Source organism: Myiozetetes cayanensis, unplaced genomic scaffold (genome assembly GCF_022539395.1).
Source record: "Myiozetetes cayanensis isolate MyiCay16 unplaced genomic scaffold, myiCay2020 scf1, whole genome shotgun sequence".
NCBI classification, from domain to species: Eukaryota; Metazoa; Chordata; class Aves; order Passeriformes; family Tyrannidae; genus Myiozetetes; species Myiozetetes cayanensis.
This window is the reverse complement of record NW_026086604.1, coordinates 116,663,471-116,687,999: the sequence shown is the minus strand read 5'-3', so window position 1 is coordinate 116,687,999 and position 24,529 is coordinate 116,663,471. Positions and strand designations below refer to the sequence as shown.

The window sequence follows — 24,529 nt, the reverse complement described above, 5'->3', positions numbered from 1 at the left end:
TGCATTTTGTTAGGTCAGCTGAAAATTTGGACCTTTACATTCTTATGTCCTTGCTAGTGACACCTAGCCTTCTCAGACAGTCTCCCTGTGCATGCACTTGTGCAGACAGTCCCTCTGTCCACTACAAAAACACAGGACACCCAAGTTGAACCGAATGCTGAATACCACCACATGGGTTTGCAGTGGTCTGTAACTGAAAAGGTTCGCTGGAAGCAATTTGCAAAGAAATCCTTAGGAAACCACCTGGATGGTTATTTTAAATTAAAAAAGGAAGAGATGCCACTTTAAAAAAATAATTTTTAATACTAGGTTTAAGGTTCCATACATGTGATAGTCATTAAAGCTTATTTAACCCTGAAATTATCTGGCCTCTTTAATTCCACAGGGACTGTAAGGCTCTTGGGTTAGAAATGAAAAATAATGTCAGAATGAAAATGAGACTTTCCTGAGTGCAGGACCATTATTGCAGAATAGTTTCTTAATCAAGCCTCTTTAAGTGCCAAGTAGCGGAGAAAAAAATAATCAGGCTGTACTACTTTCATCCACAAGTCTTTGCTGATGCTTTGGCCACTGATTGAAATAGGCAAGAGTCAATCCCAAAGGCTGTATGTGACAAATTCATCTAAAATGCTTGTAGGACCGGTGATTTGTCCATCCACAATCTCAACTGTAGTACCCCCAGTTCCATGTTACAATACACATTTGAGATAATTCCAGTACACTCTGATGTTTGGGCTCTCAAAATTCAGAGCTTTCTGATCGCGGAGACTGGAAACTTTCAGCAGCAGCAGTGATTTTTGTCAAGTTTCTGTTACACCAAACATCTGTGGTGTGCCCCACCACCCTTTCCCTAAGGATGAAACATTCTGCAGGGAGGGTGTTGCAAGAATTCCTGAACTAGACAGCTAAGCTGGAGTCATAACTGTGCTGGCCAGGGCCCTGGTTTGAAGAAGGCTCCCATTAGAATTAAAACATCCCATAACTCTCATCACAACAGCCCTATTCTTGAGCGTGGCTGAACATGGAAATTTAAGGCTGGGGTTGGAGTGGGGGGAGAATGAAAAGACAGACAAGTAAACAGATAAAGAGGGAGCTCTTGCATGCAAGTGGAATTTCCTCTGAGCACAGGACATTCTTTATCATTAACTGGTCTGTCACAGGAAGGAAAATGGGAAAACTGTGTTTCCTGTTAGGGGGAAGAAAAAATCAATCAATAGGCCTTGGAAATACCTGCCTGGAAAGAACTTTTTGTTTTCCCACCAGCAAGCACAAATAAGTTTTTAACTCCTTTGGTTCATGAACTCTGTTTTAAAGCAGTTTCCCTCTTGAAATAGGACTTCAGTGTAAACATGTAAATTGGAAATGATCAGCAGTTCAGACTGCTTTGACCTTTCTTCTTCATTTCAGAAAATGCTCTTACTCCTGGAAATATCTTCTGTACACTTTTGAAAGTAGTTTAATTCTTCTGAGTTTGTGTCTATGAAGATAATAATAATTAAAAGCATCATTTACCACACACACACAGTCTCTTCTGTGCTGTTTTGCTTAAGACACTCACAGATGGGCAGCGGATCTATTATTGCTTCTGGTGAACGAAATTTTCTTTTGGAAAGAGCACAGTTACCAGGCAAGTAGTTGAAACCTCAGGAGGACAGGGAACTACACTGCAGCTCCTGCATCATCTCTTTGCATTTTGCTCTGAATACCTTTAGTGGTGGAAGTGAGGGTTTTTCAGAAGAGTGAGAAGACTGCAGGAATGGGTGTATTTGCACAAGCGGTCCCACAGTAACTTGGGTTCCTCAGGGCAATCCTTTTTCTCTTTGGTGGTAGCTTCCTTCCTTCCAAAGTTGGGCCTGAGAATTTAAAGTTGTGCCTCAGTCGTAGCCGCATTGCCCTGTTCTGAGCCCATGATCTGTCCTGGGCCCATGACAACATTTATAGCAATGTCAGTGGCCTAACTGGATGAGCAGAAGCTATGCAATCCAACAGTGTAAATGTAAGGAGACAAGATAAAAAGAAGGAAGGAGGGAGGATGACCTCTGAGACATGCACAGAAAAAGGGCTGGAAGTCTCATTTTTTAAACGGAGAGGGAGAAGCAGACTGAGCTTAAAATGAAACTATCACCAAGGCTGGAATTAAAAGAGGGCTTTAGGAATGATCTAACTTTTATTTTATTACATGACAGAAGACAAAAAATCAATAGCTGGTAATTCAGACATAAATGAGTTATACAGGCCATTGACACAACGGACCAAACTTTATAACAACCACATCTGATGCTGTCAAGCCACAGGCTTCAGTGGCGCCAGTAATAATTATGGCTGATCACCTCTAATTCAGAGCTGCCTTGCTTGATAAAGGTGTCACTCTGAGTGGCTGCAGCATCAATATCAATTGAGGATGTCAACCAGCAGGTCAGGCCACCATGGAAAACTGTGAGTTTTTTTAATTGAAATAGGATAAACTCTTGGTTTACTCCCCCTCTCATTCTGTCTGCAAAAATAAATGTAACTTAAACAAAAAATCACTTAAACAAAAAAATCATGACTATTTGAATACAAGACTAAACCATGACAGAAGCTAATGGTGTCAATCCATAGAAATATAAAGATAACTTATAACCATAAGAGTAGGCTCAGAGGAGATTTTGATATTTACAATAGTCTCTGTTGCATTACTGTTGTGATCAATTAATGAACACATCCCCCAAAAAACCCTGTGTGGTAAAATGGTACTAGGCAATAGAAATTGCTTTTCCATGAATTCACATCATTATAAAGACAAAAACACATTGACTTTGTGGTTTTCCTACTGTTTTCTGAATTTTGGGGGCATAGGTGAATCCACTGAGTGTTGGAAAACTGAGTTTCATTCTGAAACATGGGGTGAAGTGGCTTTGTGAAAAAGTTCTTGATCTATAGAGAAAGAAGTAATTTTTAAATACCTGACTGGTGCTATATGTGCCAAAAATACTTACATCTGCAGTTTGATGTTGAAACTATTAGTCTTGGAATTGCTCAGGGATGCTATGTGTACTTAGACATTTTAATTTATTATTTTTATTACTACTACTACTACTACTACTACTTAGGCTTTGCATTCTTTTGTGGACCAGCTGCTTGATACTGTGTTGACTACAGTTAATTGTGAGTGATGAACAGGAAAAAAGCCCTCTGTGGGGGAGGACACGAGAGGTATTTCAGCCATGGTCAGTAGCATTTAGCATCTGGAGGACTGAGAACCACAATACTGTGCAGCAGAGCGCTTCACACCACAATAACTTTTGCTTGCACACGTGAGTTCCATTTAGAAACATTCTCTATCCTTAAAAAAAAGATCACTAATATCAGACTTGAGAGATAAACACCAGAAAGGCAATAGCAGGAGCACAGCAGTGAGTTAGTTATAAGCTTGCAGTGCTGTACGGTTTGGGGCTTTTCTGGTACTTTTTAAGGCACGGAGAAAGAAAGTGCCTTGCACCTGTATGTTTGCTTACAGAAGAATACAGAGCAAGAAACAACCCTGTCGTTTTCCTTCAAAAACGTGGGGGCTCAGTTCCAGCCCTGCACTGCTGAGGCAGAGAAATCCCAATCTACGGCATAACTTCCTTCTCCCCAGACCCACACACACACGCTGCGTCCGCTTCGCTGCTTCTCTGTTGCCCTTCTCATCTCCTGCTCCATCACCTCCTTTTCCAAAGGCCGGACCTTCCCGAAGCACGGACCATGCGGGCGTTCGGGAGCGACGCAGTATCTTCTGATGCTCCCCAGTCAATCATGTCATCCCCGATCCTGGTCCCTGGGTTTTCCTGCGCTCCGGCAGGCAGCTGCGCAGGCCCTTCAGAGGCAGCACTGTTTCTTTCTCTGTTTACCCGTTTCCAATGGCAATTGCACCACCGAGTCTCAGTACGTCTGGAACTTGGCCTGGGGCTGTTTTGGTTACATTGAAGTTTTTGCTTCAGCGCTGCCAGATTTAAATGGTGACTTCACCAGCACTGAGCTAAAAAGGAGAAAAGGGGAGGAGGGAGGTAGTGCAGCGAGCGGGAGCGAGGGAGAGGGCCAGGGCATTACATCATCGCTTGGACGGGAATCAAATGGGAAGGATATGACTCACTCGGGCTAGTTAAGCTTTGGCTCAAGTTCTACATACACTCATTCCAGGGCTCTCATGTTCTGCACCTCAGCAGGGAATTCAGGCTCAGTGATGTCCATGAGGTTTGTTTTTAATTTTCTTTTCCTTTTCTGATTTCTATATAGTTTCCCCCCCTCTTTGCCTTCCTCCTCATCTCCTCCTCCCCTCCCAAGTCCCCCTTTCCCACTCTTTTCCACTTTTACAGAGTTTGTTTTCTGGTGCGTGTTACCTCAGCTCTTAGGAGCAGAAGCTGCTTTTTTGACCAAACCAAACCCAAACAAGGAGTACAGCAAACTTGGGAGAAGTTTGGTAGTTTGTTGTGGTTTGGTTCCCTACCGCCCACCTCCCCACTCCCCCCCCCATCACTGTGTTGCTCCTAATCGGAGGAGACAGGGAGAGAGTTAAAATGCAGGAACCAATCGCTTGGACGGTGATGTAATGCTGGAACTGCAGGGTTGTTAAGTAATGTGAGAGGAAGGGGGTCAGGGTTGCAAAGCATTTACCTGCTGTCAAGGGGCTTTAAGTTTATTATCAATTGCAGTGACTGTAACTGGCTTCAGACTGCACTCTCTAATTATTCACAGACTCCCCTTTTTTTATCTTTTATTATTAAAAGTAAAACTATATTACGGTATTTTAAAAAAGTGATATTATCACAGCTGCAAATTATTTTCCATGAGGGTTTCTTGATATTTTTTAAATGGCTTGAAACTGGATGACTCTTTCTCAAAAAGCCCGGAGAGAGCAGAAAGAAAAGAGAAAGGCAAAAAGGGGTGGTTCTTCGAGCGTGGCTGGCGAATTTGAAACTGTATGAAGAAAGCAGTTCAGCCTCTGACTAGCAGAGCGAGTAAAAGCTCCTACTGCTGGAAATGTGCTGTAGAAAATAAAGCATTTAAGGGAAGCACTTAGCAGAGCTCATCCCAATGAGCTTCAGCTTCTTTAGCTCACCCCGTGCTTGTGGCTGGTTTGGTGGGTGGCTCTCCTGCCGTTGCTGGGACCACGGAGGTCCTGACTCTGCACGGCAGGTCCCTTCCTGTCACGGTTCTGCTCTCCAGAATGACCTGGGAGCTGGGGGACCTACCTGCATGGGTTTCCTTTGCAGGACAGAGCAAAGGAAACTTTGTACTTGTCTTAGTAAGTCTGTTTGTCTCCCTACAGACCTTTCTGTCTTTCTTCCACATAACTAACAGTCTCTAGGTCTGGCAGGATGGGAGAAAAGCTACCTCTTTCCTGAGTTCACTGTGCGTACATTACCCTTAGGATGGACCACAGAGTTTAACACTGACTAAACCCCTGCTCGTGCATTGCTTGTGTTTAGATGTGGAATGAATGCGAGATATCAGGTGTGTGTTGGTGTCCTGAGGATACCCATTCTGCTTGGAGGAGCTCTGCATCAGGTTTCTGTGTCAAGAGCTGTCAGCTCTTAAGATATGGCTCTCGGAAGTGCCCCTTTGAAAGGGAATTTCTGTCTCAGATGGAAGCACTGTATTGGTGTCCACTTGGTCAGCAGTAGACCACAGATTTGTTTGGCTAATTAAGATAGCCCTAAACATGCTCTTAAGGGTTTGGTGATTTATTTTTTTTTTTTATAACCTGTACTGTGGACTGACTGAGCAAAATAACTAACAATATTGTTCTGTGGTGGTGGCAAAACCTCTCCATCTCTTTCTGAACAAGAGCCCCAGCCAGCTCCTGTCTTCCCTTCCCTCCAGTAGCCCCCTGCAAAGCCGTCTTATGCCGAGCTGTTATGTCCCTCCACTTTATTCGCAGCTTTTCCCTAAGTGTCCTGATTTCCAAGCTCCTCAGTCAACTGCTAAAGCACAAACAATTGCTCACGTGCCAAACTTTTATCATATGAGAGCCTAACGTAAGGCCGCACCCGACTCTGGCCCACGTTGCAGTGCAGATACACCATATGGATTGGATTGCGCAGTGCTCTGTTGAGGATGTGTGGGTTGTGGAGCGAGCTGGGCTGCTGCAGGAGTTCCCGTAGGATTTCTGACTCATACTTTCTCCTAGAAATGTTGGGAAGTGCAGCTCCATGGACCATCAGAATAAAGCATAGTAGGTTCTTCCCTGCTTTCCTGCCCGCTTCTGGTGCTGGGGTGGACTTGTCTTCACTCTTTCCCTTCCTGCCTTTTCTGGCTGGAGACTGTGCAGGAAAAGTCCATCGGTGCTGTCTTAGGATAGTGTCTAGCCACACTGGCAAGGTGCTGGGCAGAGGATAACAGACTGTCACACTCCATCTTTGCCTACGCATAAAATGCATCCTTGCTATTTCTTTTATAAAAACACATGTAAAATATGCTGTGCGGTATGGCCTGAAAGTCCATGGGGGATCAGAGTATCACTTGTCTGGTACTTGCTTTTAACATTTCACCTGTCTGGAAGGGCAGCAAGGGAGAATGTCATGGTGCTCTAGTCAGTGTGGACTGACTGATGACCCTGCCTTGTACTCACAACTTTCACAGATTATGCACCCTGTTGATTCAGTCTCACTGAAGTTAGGTAGAGGATGTAAAGATGTAAATCCTTCTTGCCTTTCAGAAGTGCACTGCAACTCTAAGTTCCTTCACTGATTTCAACACAGTACTCCAGGTAAAACAGAAAAAAGGCTTCTTTCAAAAAGTTGCGTTTGTGAATTCCTTATGCATACACACAGGTGTGCGTATGTATGTATGTATGTGCGTATGTTGGTTGTTGAAGCAATGAAACATATAATTCAGGAAGTATAACTGTCCAGATGAGAGCCAAACAGCTCTGGTTATGCTTGACAGGTGCTTTTGAAATGCACATTCATCTTGAACAACAACAACAAAAAAGAAAGTAGCTGCCCATTTTGGATTCCTGTGCTGCTAGCTGCTCAGCTTACCTGGGAGCCAGTGTGCAGGTTTGCCAGTAGACTTGAAGCTTCAGGATGGAGATCAGCAGCTCTGACAGTCAAGTTCTACACGCTTAAAGTTGGGTCTTCTGGCAAGAGGATTTTCTTATTGAAGGATGATATCTTTAGGGACCTAATTTTTAAACAGCAGCCAAGAGAAATGTTAACAGCACTCTGAAAATGAACATCAGAAGATATATTCAGAAGCACATGTAACCTGTCAAACAAACCGGAGGCCAAACACAGCAGAGCTGGGGAGCGATGTTTGCACTGGAGTACCGACTGTGCATGATCAACCTGTGAAGAAAGGCAATCTGCTCCGAGCAGAGCCCGGCTGGATGAGTCCCAGTAAATTTTCCCCACCAAGATCCCAAGTAACATTTCCGCCCGCATCGCTGACTGTGTGCATTGGCACAATATCGGCTCTATAAGCTGTGTGATTTTAAGCCATAATTTGGTGCTCCTTAGCTGGTCTCTGCATGCACAAAAGAACTGGCTCTGTACTTGCAGTACAAAAGCAAGAGGTAAAAATCAGAGAGCTTGTTTTTATTTCACGGAATGTGATCCCTCTGCCCCTGTATTCCTCAGTTTTCCTAGCTCTGTAGTGAGACTATTACCCTTAAATATTTTTGGAAGACTTGGCTGGTGTTTGTGAAGCCTGGTGACATTTTCAGAGCTGGTGTCATGAGTGCTGGGATCAGAACAGGTCAGGTGTTGAACGGAGGTGGTATCAGGGCTGGCCTCACATCACGTTTTGGACATAGGGGGCAGGAAGATCAAGTTGTTTGCTACACTTGGGTGAGGATGCTGGGGCAAAAGCAGGCCTCCTGTGCCCTTCCCCATCTCTCTCTACGCTCACCTTCCACCCTCTTTTGTTCATCCTGCACATGCCTGGGCCATGTTCAGCACAAACTGTTGAGATCAGCTCTGCTGAAAATTACACTTCAGATCAAAATATGAGTTAGGTTACTCCAGTGTGAAGCGAATGCTGGGTCTTTCTCTGCAGCTACAGATAAACCAGATAGGAAGGTAATTACATCTCATTCCTATCTGACTCTCTTATTTGCCATAATCTCTTTTAATCCCTTTGATACTCATCATAATAATGTTAATCTTAATGAACTCATTTGGTATTAATGCGGATATGATTTGTAAGTTCAGAGCAGGCTTACCATTCTTGTTTAGTGTTCATTAATATCCACTTAACTGTGTTTATGCTCTCTTTCTCCTGTAAATGGACTTCCGTATCTTTGTCTTCCACCTAGATGATGTGGCAATTCCCATAGTGGAACTCTCTTTCCACACTCAGGTTTGTATTTCCTTTCTGTTCTTCTTCCTACTTACAAGATCCCAGAGCAAAGAGCTGTTGGAAACGCTGTGTCCATCTGCTAGTAGCTTTCTTACCCCATCGCTTAGTCATTTCTTCCACTTTCAACATCAAAATCGAAGGAACCCTCATCCTCTGCTTTCTCATTCATGTGGCATTACTTCTTAGATTGCTTCAAAGATATTACCTTACTATAGCCCTCTTTTTATTGTCTCAGAGGGTGAACAAGTAAGAGACACAACCCCTAATCTTGGCAAAGAGACAAGTTATTCGTTGTTTACTACCATACTCTCCCCGAGCGCACTGTTTATGGGTGGGGTACCTTGCCCAAACATTTTCCAATGTGACTGGCCAATTTTTCGTGAGTGAGGACTACACTTGGATGTTGAGGATGATCCAAAGCTTATTGCAGTGAATGGGAGTGCTGCCTTGATGGGCTCTGGATAAAATCCGTGGAACTATGCTCTTTTCAATCCTTTGAATGCTTACGTATTTTTCAACATCTCTAGCTTTGGAATGTGCCCTCTAGAAAAACTACTTGTTCAGCCACAGTGATCCCAGAGACTGATGGACCTTGGATCTCTATTAATGTGTGATTTCCTCTCTACGTGGGTGCTTGTGTTTGTTTTTAAATGTGGCATGGAATTTCTGTGTTGTAGTTCTTGCCATCCTCCCTCTCCACTTCCTCCAAATACATTTTTAAAGCCTTGATTGTCAAATAGCATGAATTATTTTTCAGTTCTTGTGACAGACATTTTGCTTTTTAGGTCTTTTGAATCCTGACAGAGCCAGGAAAGCATCATTTACTTAACAGAACACTGTTTATTCCATCCTCACTTCCATTCTTTATTTTATGTCCTGATGTTTCCTTGTACCATCAGCTTACAGTGTTAAAATGAATAACTCTATTGAAAACATAGAAGTTTTAATTTACTGAAAGATTTCTGCACATTATAATAAAACTAGCAATTGTCTTGGTAAAAGCTACTAGCTGGGAGTGAGAATTACGGTCTCTCAGATTAGCACAAGCTGTATTTCTGTGGTACTCTTTATTTTAACACAATATCTTTCATTCAAGAGCACTGCAGGATATTTTGCAAATTGCAACCATTAGTCAAACATATTAAAGCTCTTTATTAGTATGAATACAAGAGGTATTCATGTAAATAATAAGATGGAGAGTTTGACTGCAGATATCTACAATGCTTGTACCACTCCATGACCATAAAGAATATAGACAATGTGCTTCAGATAGGCTCTATTTTCTGCAGATCAATAAATCTGTGCCCATTAGCAGCAACAAAACAATACTTATAATAATAAAAGTTCATTACACTTTTTTAAAATATCTAGTTATCACAAGCCCTGTCAAAAACAATATCAGCAGAATGTTTTACCACACTGGAAAAGCCCATCAGCACCAATAATCTTATGTCAGATTTAGCATGAACTAGTTTTTTCCCAAACAGAGTCTTACAAACCAGAACAGAAAAAAAATATACTGGACCAAATTCTCCCTCGACCTCAGTTTAAGGCCATGCAGTATCACGAAAAGTCAGAAAAGTTCCAGTATTGTGTTCTTTGTTATCATTTGGTTTCCAGGTCAAAATGAACTTTTATTTCACTGCAGCTAAGGATGTGAGCAGTATTTCTCTTGTACCATCACAGGACTGCAGGAATTCTCATTGCCCTAAATACTTTTTAGTTTTCTAGTATACCTGGGATAAGTGAGTTTCTTTTGCAAATTCATGAAGGAATAAGATTGGCTGAAAAATCAAAATAAACACTAAATTAAGGTTCAGTTTACAAATTGCCTGACTCACCAGATTCCTTGCTATTGGAATCCAGTGTTGACAAATATCTTCTGTGGCCATTTGTGGGAAAGAGGAATGTGTTGCACAAAGTGCAGATTAGTACAGAAATCTCTGCATGTGTGGATCTGTATCTGTATATGGGGGAGGGGGGGTGTCTGTCACCATATTTGAGACTGCAAGGCAAAATTAACTTCTGTTATTCCTAAGCAATCATATCAGAAAGAATTTGTCATGTGAATAAGATTACAATTTGATGTTTAAGGTGGTGATATTGGTATATAAATTTGAATTATGATTTCCTTCTTTTTGAAATTAACACTCTATTAGCGCCCTTCAGCTCTACCTCACATTTCAGTTTTTTCTTTCAGAATGAGAAAAGTGAATTTGGGGCAAAAATTCAAACAACAGTTAAAGGGGGACGTTGCTGTCTACCACTAAGTGTTTTTTGGTTTTTTACTTGGTGATCTTGTGCAGTATGGAACTTTTTCCATTCAGAGCAAAAGCCGATGCAGCTATTGCAATTCAGTAGATATTCTAATATGTTGGATGAACAAACAATATACAGCAGATTCTCCCTTAGTAATGAATTTCACCAGGTTTGTTTTTTTTTTCATTTAGTTTTAAACTGTTTTGACGAGACTTTGTAGTGCCCTATAAAAGAACTGCAGTGCATACTTCAGGAAAAGTATAAAACCTTACCAGCAACTTTTATAAAAAAATTCAAAAATAAATAAACACTATAGAAAAAAAAAGTTAGTTGGAAAAGCATGAATTTTTAAAGGTCTACTTAGAAAAGTAAAATGTGGCTGATTGGAAAGCTTCCAGCAAGGTTGAATAATTGTTAAAATTTGGGCTTTTGGTAACAATTTTTTCAAAGGAAATTGGAAACTGTTTTAAGAGAAAATGCTTTCCCTTTCAAATTGGTAAATGTTTTTGCTGAGAAATACTTTTTTCTGTTATTTAAAAAAGGTCTTGAAAAGAATAAGTTTCTCACTTGCTGTACACTGAAAGATGATTAATCTTTGTACATTTTATTTTCTGTTTGATGTCTGGTGTCTCTTCTAAATTATTCTGTTACTTCTGATTTGTTTCTGTGGGAAAATGCCCACAAAGCGTGAAGAGTAGCAAATGATAAAACAGGCAACAATACTCTGACAACTGCATGTGTGTTACATTCCAGAGTTTTAAAATTTGGTCTCACCTGATCTCACCTGGGACAAGCTCTTGACTGATAGCACAGCCAGCTGCAACCCTATCTAACACCTCCTTTCCTGCCCTCCTCCCTCCCCCCCCACTAATATGTAGTTCTTTATCTCAGGGGGCCTTATTTTAAAGACGCAGTGCTCCAATGCTCCAATAAGAGGACTTCTAGGAGTGCAGATCTGATGGAGCTGGAGGTAGGAAGGGTATGAGTCTGTTGCTTCCTCGTGTAGCACTGAGCACTGAATTTCAGCAGCACATCTGCGTTTTCATGTGTCTCTTGTGCTGAGTAATTATCAAATAGGACAAACATTAGATATAATAAGTAACTGGTTAGTCTCAGGGTCAGATATTTGGGATTGCCCAAACAATCCCCAGAGGACTTAGAAAGACCTGTGTTACGAGAATACAAAATTTCTGCACCGAACCAAAGTCTTGGGCACTTTTGGGTGAAATCTGTTTGAACTGTTAAATATCTCCAAGCAAACAGGCAACCCAAAACTGCACAGTGTTCCAGGGTGAGTGTATGATGACTTATGGCATTGTAGCAGAGGAAGGTGGATGAGTTGTGCAGAGGACAGATGCCCTAGGCTGAAGGGAGAGAATATCCTGAGCAGTAGAGAGCAGGAGAACTTTAGCTACTTACAGGGGAGTTACAGAGGAGGCAGAGTCCGCCCTGCTTTGTAGCCTGAGGATGAAAGGCAACAATTGCAAGTTTCAACAATAGAAATTTCCATGAGACCTAAAGAAAGAAAGGCTACCACAGGAGGACCATGGCAGGGCATAGCAATTGGCCTGAGTCAGTCTCTGCTGCTGTAGATTTTCACACTATGCCTAAACAAGGTCCCCAGCAGCCTACCCTGATACTGCATTTAGTCCTGACTGGAGCAGGAGGTTAGACGAGGTGATCTTCTGAGGTGACTTCTGACTGAAAGTATTCTCTGTACCTGCAGTGGGCAGTGATGGCAGCACTGGCTGTCTGTACAGGGGTTGGAAGCAGGAAGAATTTTGATGAGGAAAAAGCAATAAGAAAAGCAAATGGTGAGATAAGAACATAATGTCATCTAAAGCATAACTTGTGCCTGCTTGTGTCCACCTTGATTTGAGAAATAAAGAGTGTATGCTATGCGCTTCATGTAACTGCTGTAACTTCATAATCTGAATTGCTGCTGCTGGGGAGAACATGAATTATGCTTCAAGGTGCTTAACTTCCTAGGTTTCTCACCATACTGTAAGTGACAGTCACCTAGGTTTTAGTAGATGCCTTATAAACATGCAAAGATAAAACAGGAATCATGGAAACCAGCCATTTTTGGCTGAAATGTAAGCCAAAATGCAGCCAAATATCTTTTCAGTTTATAAACAGCTAAACAGGTCTTGTTCCCTCCCCAACTAATCATCTGTAGTTTTTGTTTAGAGTCAAGAATAACAGAATTCTAAAATGCTAGGAGAAAATCCATCTCTGAGGTACTTCCAAATCAATCAGCCAATCAAAGTAGCCTCCCTCCACCCCTTTCTGTTTTTTAAAAAACAAGGGAATTAAATCATAACAAGCAAAACCTCTGAGCCTTCATGGTAATTTTAAACGTGTTTTACAAAAGTTCGAGACAAGCTTTGTCCATAACCATGTGAGAAATCCATTTGTTAATATCCCTGTAAGCTCAAAGGTATGTTTTACAGGAACTTAGCTAGCAAAAAGTGTTCCCACTATAAAAGTAATGGCACATTAATGCCTTTTTGCAGTGAACTCCCTGTATACCTTATCCTGTGCTCATATTTGTCCATTAACTAATGACTATCCAATATGCTGTTGCTTCTATCACACGTAAAAACATGCATGCTCAGTTATTTTATTATTGCAAAATAAATAATTAATTATGTATTATAACATAAAGACTGAGGAACAGTGCCTGTATATGAGTTTTCACTAACAAAAGCCTGTGCAGTGATGCTGACTCAGTCTTACATTCGTCTGGAGCTAAACGGCTCAGAGAAGGATGTTGTTCGTATTTATGAAGTTTCCAGAAGTTTAGTCCTGGGGTGTATGGCCCTGCTCTCACTACGACCCTGGTACATTCCTTACTGTCACGCATTCACCTGGCTTGCATACTCTTTTCTTGCGATCAAGATGAGGTCTGTCCTTTTAAAGTGCTGCGCCTGACGCTTCAGTAAATGTCAAAGATGATTTTGCACCGCTGTCAGACGCAGAGCAAATCACGGAATATGGATGCGAGGTAAAAACTTCCTGGCTGGAAGAGCTAATCCCTTCGGAAAACAAAACAAAAAGTCCCATGCTTTCCTGTAGAATATTGTATTTTCCCTTGAAAACAGCATTCCTACCCAGTTAATTTATTACTGAATCTAATCAGTCTTCAAGATAGCTTTGAAATTCCAGCGTTAGTTCTGTTTTTCATTAATACATTGATACTGATGTCCAGGTTTTTAATTAGCTGTTAGAATCAGTTAGAAAAATTCTAGGAAAGAAGACATAAAAGAGAGGAATGAGTTGTAATACTGGTTGTTTTTAATAGAACAGGAAATGAAGAAAAACTGACAGATTTAAGGTTTCTTTTGTGCCATTGGTGTGCTTGAGGCAGGTGAGTTGTAACAGTTACTAGTTTCATGTGAATAACAAACTTATTGACTTAGGGACTGAAATTAAAAATAGTAATATAGGTTAAGTCAATATGATTTAATTTCTTAATTATTCTGTGCAAATAAAAAGCAAAGACAATCTCAGGTTTTCAGGAAAATTATTTTTTTGAATTAACTCGGTAACTTTCCAGAAAAATACAGCATTTCAAACTCAAACATTTAGAAATGCTGAAAAATTCTGCTTTTCCAAGTATTCTATTCTTCTCCAGTACTAAGATTTATTAAATGTAACTGATTAGTGAATTTAATAATTTTGGTCAACCTGAAAGTGCTGCTCTAGCTTTTGAACTTGGCTGCAATTTTCTGCATAAATCATGTCAGTTACAGTGCAAGTGAATTAACCACCATAGAGTCTATTTAATTTGCACATACTCTATAGATAATTGAAGTCTCTATCCTCATATAACTTCAGGGTTTACATTGATATCAGATGTCTCTAGAAAAAGCTTTTTGTCACTTCTAACACAAGCATGGCATCATTCTTGCTATGAAAAGTGAGGGGTTTGGAGCAGAAAAGCTCTTGCAGCTTAATTTTTTCCAGTGTTTGTCCCTGCCCAGGGTGGGTTTCAGGACCAGCAATGCATTGTGCTATACTTTCATCATCTCTGTCCTCCTTAGAACTAGCTGCAAGTTACTGTGGCTGAAGAAATCTTGCAAGGTTTGTAAAACTGAAGAATATTAAAGTAGGGCATGTAAATTCATGTAGCTAGATGCTTTCAGGATTGGAGACTAGATGTCCATAGCAGATGATTGAGAAAATGTGTTTTTGCATCAGTGACAGGTTAAAAATAACTCTCCACTTTTAACACCATTTCGAATTTTTCAAGACCTCTGGGAAAGAGCTGCTTTTTGTGAAAATCTTGTGCACAGGGACCTAAAGAGTTAAATCCTCTCTTTGGTGCCTGCATTTCCTGGAGTTTCAGCAGCTTATGGTTTTGTCTGTGTGGGATTTTGATGATTTGAAATACCAAAGGGAGCTGGAAGGGTTTTCACTGTCACATAGTCCTGGGGACCGGTGTTCAGAAGAGTAGGTGTGATTGGATGCCCAAAACGATCGTTGCATTTCAAAATCACGTTTTTGTTCGCATGAGATATTTCTTGATTATTTTTTCTTCTTTGGGTAAGAGTCAGAAGTTAATGAAGAAGCCCATAAAATTCCATTTTAAGGTTACATTCTCTAAGTCGTAAAATGAAGGTCCTTTGCATGAGACAAAATGTACTAAATATTGAACACATTACTCAGGATGATTTTTTTTTTAAATGGCCTTTTTCTTTAGAAAAGAATACAAATGAAACATATGTAATCCTAAATCTAAGAGGAAATCTATCAAAATCTGCCAAGTTTCAGGGATTTTTTTTTTTTTTGTTGTTGAATAGCGAGGTTTTGGCTGATACTTTCAGTTGGTGTACTCTTTATCCCATAACATGGAGTTCTCATTTGGTTATTTCTCTTTGCACTGATCCTGTTGCTTAAAAAAAAAGTCTGAGCAGTTAAACCATATGTTTATATCATAGCCCCTAATGTCAAAATTTTAATTGATTTTCCCATATTCAGGGTTAGGAGGGGGCTGTATCATGTTCCACTACGTCATAAAAACAAAAATATTTAAAATATGTTTCAAATAAAATGAAGGGGGAGAAGAAAAAATGCTTAACTTAGAAAAGATGTGGGATTCATTAACAAAGGAAAATACTGGCCATGGACCAACGGCAAGCCAAATGTTTTGCCAGCAGTTTGCAGTTCACAGTCATCATTCCGTGTCACTCTGCCTCCTGCACTAGCCCCTCCAACCATATAGGCCTTTATTTTAAAGAGAAACCTGTCTGGTTTGAGTTGAATAAATTAATTTGGGTTTACTTAGTTTAAAAACAAAATATAGAGGGCCCAATTTTATTTCATTATGCCCGTGGGTAAAGCAGTCCAAGGTAATTACAACCACAGTGCTGGTTGCTCTATCTTAATTAAAGAGGGTTTTTTTGCACAGAGGTTTTTGCACAACATAATAAAGTAGTTTGTGGTCTGGCTAGCCTCAGTGTCACAAGGGTGTACTCACTTGAGAAATTGTCCAACCTTTCCAAAAGCTGAGGCCCTTCCATTGGAGAGGAAGTATGGAGCTGCTCAGCAGAGCACAGGTAGTTTACAGTAAGGGCACCATCGTAAATCATGTAGCAAACAACCTTTCATACAATCTCATACATTAAGTGGCATGCTTGTCAGCAGCAATGAATTTGGACTTCAGTAAGTCTTTAAGCAATAAGGTACTTTAAAATGTGCAATGCTGTCGCACATCTGTGACCAGACCTCTTATTTTTCCAAACTTTCCTGGTAATGTTTTGGGTTGTTTGGGATTATTTTTTTGGGGAGGAGGGGGACCTCCTTTACAAATTAATATGATTTATTGCTTAGCAAATGATTTTAAAGAAAGGGCATCAAAGACATTTAAATAATGTACTTAGGATGCTAATTAAAAAACCCCGAACTCAAATCCCAACAAGCTTGGCTAAGATAGCCTGTTATTAGAAAAGTCAAAGGAGGCATGTTTGCTAACTGAATAAATCAAGTAACATTTTAAAAACACTGTCTCAGGGATGATTAAGGGTAAGTGATTTTCATTACTACATTAAGTTCTCCTTTCTGTTGTGGTGCTTTTTATATCACATCAAGCTTAGCTATTTACTTATGCTGCTTTAAAAAGCCCCAGCACCTCACTTGCTTAAATCATGACGTGGTGCATCGATTCAGAAAGACAGCAACCCAGGCTAGCTTGACTTACTGCTCAGGAACCTGACATGGATCTTTCCTTTGTGTGCTCTCTCTCATGCAGTTGGTAAAACTGACTGAATTCAGTTTGGCAAATACCAGTGGACCAGACGCCGGGTAACTCCAGTCAGTAAAATTTCACTGCTCCAAACAATTTCTCCTCCCCACATGGTGGCTTCCTTCAAGTTGCACAACTTTCCCTTTCCTTAGACTAGAATACTCTGAAATTTAGGGTCACCAAGTTGTCCCCAAGCCAGATTGCGGTTGCACTACTTTGCACATTTGCAAGGGCTCGGTTCAGAAATATTTGTGAACTTTGCAGGAAGAATCTCAAGGTTGGAATAAGGAACACAAAAAGGGCACTAGATGCCCTTTGCTGAGTGACCAGCAGTCGATTTTGTTTCTTTCTGCTGGGGGCATAGGTTTTCCTATGAAGGGACAAATGGGTTTAGCTTCAGCTGCTTGAACTGACACAGTTTCACCTGAGCTTGCATTTGTGGAGAAAGAAATGCCAAGGGGATGTGCATTGTACCCCAAGCCAGGACTCCAGCCAAGGGGAGGGCAGCCCTCAGCTGCGTTTGGGCTGCTCTGAAGTACCGCTAGCAGTGGCTGCCTGCAGGACAAAGGGAACTGGAACATGCGGTATTTGACAAAGCTGGAGTGTCTTCCAGCCTCCCTAGGCATGGCCCAGGTCCTTGGCTACATAGTCCTGGGACTGTGATTATAGACATCTGGTCTTCCTAGAGTCTCCAAGCATAGAATTAGGCATGTGTAAATGGGGAGAATTAGCCTAGAGGTGGATCAGAGAGACTTCCACCCCCCACATTAAAGTTCAGAACATGAAAATACTGATTTACTTCCCACTCGGTGTGGCAAGACTGAAGCAACAACATCCAAATATGCTTCTAGGATGCAGCTGCCAAAGAAACATTTCACAATGAACACAGAGGGGCATCCCTGTGGCAGCCTCAGCTGAGGTGCTAATGATTTCATAACCTGTTCTTTTATTATGCAAGCTATAATACTTGCTGAGACTATTCAGCGTGGGAGTGCCTGCCAGGGCAGGAGCCAGGGCACAATGGTGGATTGATAATGGTTTTGCATGTGGAACAGATCTGTACTGTGTTTTACATACATGGCTTTGAAACTACAAGAAAACAGACACTTTCTATTTCTGTTTGCATTAAAGACTTCTCATGAATATGGACATTTATTGTGACCATAACCCTGCTACAAATTAAGATCAGATCCCAAGTCCCCTGTGAAAAAGAAGCTCATTATAATGTATGGAGATGTCAAAATGATACTAAATGACACTTAACTTTAAACCCCAAGCACTACATTTATTCATAGCTTAGGGTTAAATCTACAGTGGAAATAAGACCAGGAGCTAAGCAGGGTTTACGGGGGTGGGGGATGTCCCAGTAGATGTATTCTTTGCAAGCTGAAGAATAAACAGCTGGTTGTATGTGTCTGCCAAATATGAAGTGTCTTGCATACATACTGCTGCATTTTCTTCTCTCAAGTCACAGATTACCTCTGTAACATATCCTACATGGACCAGGTCAGATTTATACGAGGTGTAATTTGTTGATTCAGATGGTTTGTTGCTATAGGGAAAGAGATAAAGGCAGATTTCCATGTTGGTCTAAAGGTACACATATGAACCAGTATTCCCAGATACTCAGTTTCTCATCAAATTTTATGTACAAACCATTTTAAGGACTTGTTATTTGGTAGGCTAATACAAGGGCTAAATCCATGCTTCACAAAACAGAGAGACCAGGGGAAAATAAAATAAAAACATGCTGACCTGCAATCTGACTTTGCCGCTATTCTTTACATTAATTTGCCTTTCCTATTAAAAAAGGGAAATAGAACGACAACAGAAAATGTGGAGCAGAGTGAGTAAGCCATGGCTTCCGACCCCTGGAAATCAGCCATACTCACTGCTGTGCAAATTCCTGCTGCTCTCTGAGCTGAGATCATACTGTTGGAGATGGCAAGTGTATAGAGCACAGATCTCTATCTTTCTTCCATTGCTAAATATTAACAGTAAAAAATAAATGCAGGTGATGCAACTGGCTTTGACTGGGTCTATTTATGTGATTGTTGGGATATTTTAACCAGATCAGTCAAATGTCTGGCTCCATGTGGCCAAATCAAATAGATCTGATGTTATTGTAAACTGAGTGGAGCTGCCACTTTGCTGTTTAGGTAAAGTTAACGTTTTTTAACATGTTCACCTGCCGTGTATTGATGTGTCTCGGGACACATGTGTGATATTTTATAGGAGACATGTAGAAAAGGACATGTCCTCTCCTTTCCATTCTTCATCTTCTGCCTCTTCCCCTCCCTAAGCTGACAGTTCTTTTCCTCTACCCTCCCAACAGCTCCAGGCAGTTAAAAAAACAAAACCAAAGAAAAACCAACAAAAAAACCGCAGCACAAAACCAACTAATGTTTCTTGAATGTCAGCATGCACTGACTGTCAGGCCAGCAGGAGAAACAAATTGCATTGTCAGAGGCCTTCCACTGACAACTCCAACCTACTTGTTCCCACAGTTTAAATCTGGAAACTCTTAAATGCTGCAGTTGATTCTGATGGCTACAGTGGAACTTCACTGAAAAGCAGTGCTTTAGAGTTGGGTTTTGCAGCATCAGGCAATCAATGGGAGTTGAAATAATACTTGTGTTCCTGGGAGGGCTGTTTCCAGCCCTGCGTCTCTACAGGAGACCTGGGCTATGTCTAATGAGTGGCATTATTTCAGCTGTGCAAATGCAACCAGAGAGCCCTTTTAGCCTGGTCAGCCTGGTCTCTTAAATTAATTTATACAAAGATTATTTCCTTCTTACTGAATTGTAATATTGAAAAGTGGGAGGTACAAAATCTTAAAGTTATCCAGTACCCTCAGAGTTTCAAAATTCATCTGATTCAATTTTTGCCTCTGCTGATAATAAAGCTGCTCTTTTACTTTCCCTGGCATGGCAGCTTTCTGGTTAAAGCACTGTTTCAGAAGCAGTTCTCAAAGGGGAAAAAGTGGAGGAAAAAAGAAATAGTGCAAACCATAACTATTCATGGAGTATGCAGGAACACTTAGGGTTCATGTTAGAGACATTAAATAAATAATTAGCAGTGGGTTAGTTCATAGTGCAGACTCTTGGAAGCTGACAGGATGACCTGAGCTTTTTTACATGACTGCCTACTGACCATTAAGGACTTTACTCTAAACTGGTGCAGAGGATGTTTTTATTTTAATCTTCAACAAGACAACATATCTTTCAAGATGAAGATAAGACAAAATTTAAAAAACCCCAAACAACAACCAACCAAACAAAATGTCGCTCAGCTGTGAAACACTAAACCAGAAACATCAGTACAAATTGGAAGGGAAAGATGAAAAATAAGCTTTTTTTTCCTTAGTATGATGTAGCATATCATTAACACACACAAGTCAGTATTCCAGGTATAATTTAGGAAAGTATCTTCTTAGGGGTCATACATTTTTATGGGTCTCATTCTGTTCTAAATGACTGTATTAGCAGCACTCTTGTGAACTTTAATGGCAAGAACATCATGCCCAAAAGAACATCTGCCACTTCTCCTTGTCTTTCTCAGCTCACCTGTACATGCTGCACAAGGCAAATACGATGATTGCAAAGAATAGTGGAAAGCTGGTTTGCAGATCAGCATATTGGGTTCAGTGACAGTACCAAGAAGAGCAGTGAGGGTAGAATTTGGACAGTGCTTTCAGGAGAAATTCTGCGAATTTTATGGTGACCCCTCTGCTTGACTTCATAAGCTAATCACCACCAGGGGTCAGGAGAATTTACTTGGTAGTAGTCCTCAGATATCAAGGTGTAAGATGGGATTTTTGTTTTCTTTTGAAGCATAAGACATAGATCACTGTCAAAGCTTGTTTTACAACCAGATGTAATGCATGTAATACGTTATCTGTTTATGGAGTGTGCGTGCATGTGTGCATACGAGTGAGATTCCCAGTTGGTTTAAATCCATTGTCTTTGGCAAAGCTGTGTGCTGTACACCATTGAGAATTGGCTCTATTGCTGTTGATGTATTCATGCTTTTCTTATTGTTTTCTCAATTTATTGTGTTAACTGGGTTATAGCTCATGAGGTCCCTTTATTTTTCAGGTTTATATTTCCACAGCAATAATTTGGCCATAAATAAGCATACTTTGAAGATCACTAGGTAGACTAATGTGGAATGCTTTTTAGGAGAAAAGTTTTGAATATTCTTCTGATTGTTTCATTCCAAAGAACAGTTCAAAAGAAAACATCAAAATCCTGGTAAAAAAACAACCCCTAGAGATACTTGTCTTTTCATATTTTACCCCACTTCCACTTGCTACTATTTAGAAATTTCATAGTACCAAGTAATATTTCTGCTTTAAGTTAGAGAGTCTAAAAAAAAGTGTGCTTTTGTATTTGACATTACTGACCACTTAGACTTGCTGCTTTTTATTATAAGCATTGGCTGGTTTGTATGCATATTTTTAAAACTAAGTTTTGAGATTTACATGTTATCTGGAACTTGATCTATAACTTGAAAGGCTACTGTAGCCACAATAAGAATGAAAATAACCCTGAACTGTTGAAAATTCAACTCTGAGCACCCAAAGTGGTAATGACTGCAATAGTAGTTTTGTCGATATTTATAAATCAATGCAAACCAGAAACTGGATGTTTTAATTTACTACAGTTTCAATGTAACTGATACCCTCAAGTTTAGAGCTTTAAGCTTTCTGAAGTGCAATGTTATTTCAGGGCATGCATCCAATTTTTAAAACATTATATAGATTGGAGACAGATGAGCTTTTCAAAATTATTTTAGGCCTATTTTGATTGAATGCCTGAGATGCATTTTCCAGTGGAAATTAATTGGATTGATGTGAAAACAAATGAACTCCAACCTCAAAATTAGCTGCAGGTTCATGCTCAAACCAGTACTTAAAAGGGAGGGAGTGGGCACTGATAGTGCCTGCAAACTACAATGACAATATGCACTTTGTTGGAAGAATAAAATAACATTTTTTTCAATGTTTGCTCTTTTTTGCTGTCTCTTATGCATGTGTAGGGAAAGAAATTTTCCCATGTATCTGTGGTTGCACATGAATGGACAATGGCTTTTACTAGCTCTCACTGCTTCCCCTTACATGCTGCTGGAAACCTCTGCTGGCCTGTGTCGGCAGCTGAGCATCGGCAAAATCTCCGGCAACCACTGCCTGTCGTCACAGGGAGTCTCTGGGGCACACCATTCACAGGGATTGTACTGGGCAAATTTATTAACAAATAGCATCTAACATGATTTCCACTGTTTAGTGAAATTTGCCTTAGCTATGGAAAAACTGCTGTAGGTGAGTTTGGGATTCCTGTTTCTTTGATTGATGCTCTTAATCAGTGGACATCTCCCACTGAGATGTAGCAGAGAAGGGAATGTGAGTTCTTTACGTAATGAGACCAGACAGCACTGGCTCAGAGCTGATCACCGCTGAAGTACAACTGCAGCAGTTCTCCATGACTTTGTTCTATCTGCCTTGAGATTCACCTCTTCCCCGTGCTTCTCATCATTTGTACTAATACAGTTGTCAGGTGGGATTTTTAGCATGTTTAAGAGGAAAGCACGTGCAAAGGTTCCTCCCAGGAAATAGCATATAATCATTTTGATCAGTTTGAAAGGAATCAGTGAAGTGAATTGGGAGTGGGAAGAAGGTCACAGAAGATATATAGCTGTTTGGCAGCACTAAGGTATTTTTACACCTGGAAATGACTTGCTGAACAGACAATTGAGAGTACACCCTCATGTATGTGCTCCTTTCCCTTCTCCCCCGCTGCCACCCACTGAAACAACCAGCAGCTTTGGGACACTGAGCACATTTGGGGCTGTGACCTTAGTGGGCCGTGCATAAGTGCTAACTTTCCTCTGGGCCATAGGGAGAGATTGGCACCACAGGAACAATGTGCTGATGGCAGAAGTGCTCGGGAAGCAATGAGCATTAAAAAACACAGAGTTTCTCTATGGTATTCTTGTTAAAGGATAGGATTAAGAGCTGGATTTTCATCTGCGGCTGATGCCATATGTTATCTGAGAGTTTTTCAAGCTTCTAATTTTCAATTTTACTTATTTGCTATTTTGTTTAAGGAACCATGTATTATTTTCTTATATAATGCCTTTCTTAAAGATCTCATCAGTAAATCTCAGTAAATAAACAGTCTCACACATTGTCCTGATTAGCGACTGTGCTCTGCTAACTGTAGCAAACTCTGCTTTTCACAGTGCATACAACACACTTGTGTCTAATCAGCATTAAACAGACTGAGTCTGCCAGTGGCAGACACTGGAGTGTTTTCTTTCTCCTTTAGGCATTTTTCTGTAGTCAATCTTTTTCTAGCAAAGTTGTGATCAAATTGTTACTTCGTGTCCAACCACAGCTTTATGGCTAGATGTGCTATGGGTTGTATTGCCACGTGGTCTCGAGACTCAGCAACAGTTGGAGCCACTGTCTATGTCTTTTTTTAAGCTCTAGATTGACGAAAATGAATGAGAAACTGATGGGTACAGTTTTAATAATTTATTAACATGGAGATGAAGAAATGCAAAGATTCAGATTAATCTCTTTTTTATTAATATTATTTATATATTTAAGTTGCTGGAAGATTCTGTGTATGTGTACTATGTCTTTTGACTACTCGCAGGTGCCTGAAGTGAATAAGCCATGATCAGGAACTAGTTTGCAATTTAAGGCCTTCACTTAAGTAGCAATCTTAATTTAATTAATTAATTAATTAATGGCCCTTTTCCCAACCTCTTTTGGCACAGCAACCTTCCTGCTCTAATTTTTAGAATATTGGATGTGGGGACTCATGGAGGGGATGTTAAGGAGGAAAAAGTCAGGAGATATTAAACCACCCAAATTGTAAGTATAGCAGTCCTGTCTGCCTGCAGGCATATGAAGAGATCAGCAAGTACATCTTGCTTAGACACCCCAAGCAGGCAAACATCTCTGAAACACGGGGGCATGAAACTGCTGCTGCGGCATCCATCATCCTGTGAAGGACAGTGAAAACATGTGCTGTCATCTTTGACATTTTAATTGAAAAGAAAGCTTACACAGATTTCGACCTTAAGCAGTGTGTTTATACAAGTGTATACAGAGAAATAAACTGTCAGTTCAGTGCAGGCTCATTGCTATAGGAGTTGGTTTAGTAACTGAACAATCCAACATTAGCTCACACACCTTGCCTTGTTCCATGCCTCAATAATTTTTAGTAGAAATTCTTTGCCTAGAGGCATGCAGTTATTAAAAAAGAGGCTCAGCTTGCTTAAAGTCTGGAATTATTAGCTCATGGTAACAAGCCTGCACTGGAGAAACTGTTGGTTCTTTGTTTTCATAACTTTGCTGTAATTCACCATCTTATTTGCAGAGACAAACTTCTGCTTTGTTTGGGAAGTTTGAAAAAAAAAAGGAACAAAAAAAGAAAAATAAATCACTTCAAAAAGATTTTTTTTTAATCATTTTTATTATAAATAGGGTTTACAAAGCTCTTTTATCTTAGTACTTCTATTAAATTGCACTGGTCCAAATAATAAAGGTAAATAGAAAGAATTTTGAGAAATTTGTTTTACCTCATTTCCAGTATAGGGATCTGTTGGTAGTGAGTTCTCCAAAGACGCCCTCAACCCTTTTGGAGTAAAAGGTGCCTTTTCTGTATACTTTGTGCAATCTACTATTCCTTT

The 24,529-nt window shown here is 40.4% G+C and overlaps 1 protein-coding gene across 6 annotated transcripts in view; it reads left to right on the top strand.

Annotated features, from left to right (window-relative positions):
• Positions 1 to 24,529, top strand: part of CREB5 (cAMP responsive element binding protein 5) — a 257,223-nt gene that overhangs the window by 150,304 nt on the left and 82,390 nt on the right. Inside the window, exon 1 of one of the 6 annotated variants that reach the window (XM_050308294.1) lies at positions 4,099 to 4,215. The exons of the other annotated variants lie outside the window; for them this stretch is intronic. Coding sequence (XP_050164251.1) covers positions 4,169 to 4,215 — 47 coding nt within the window. The 5' untranslated portion in view covers positions 4,099 to 4,168. Of the gene's footprint in view, positions 1 to 4,098; positions 4,216 to 24,529 lie in introns of those variants that run through there. 6 annotated transcript variants of the gene reach the window in all.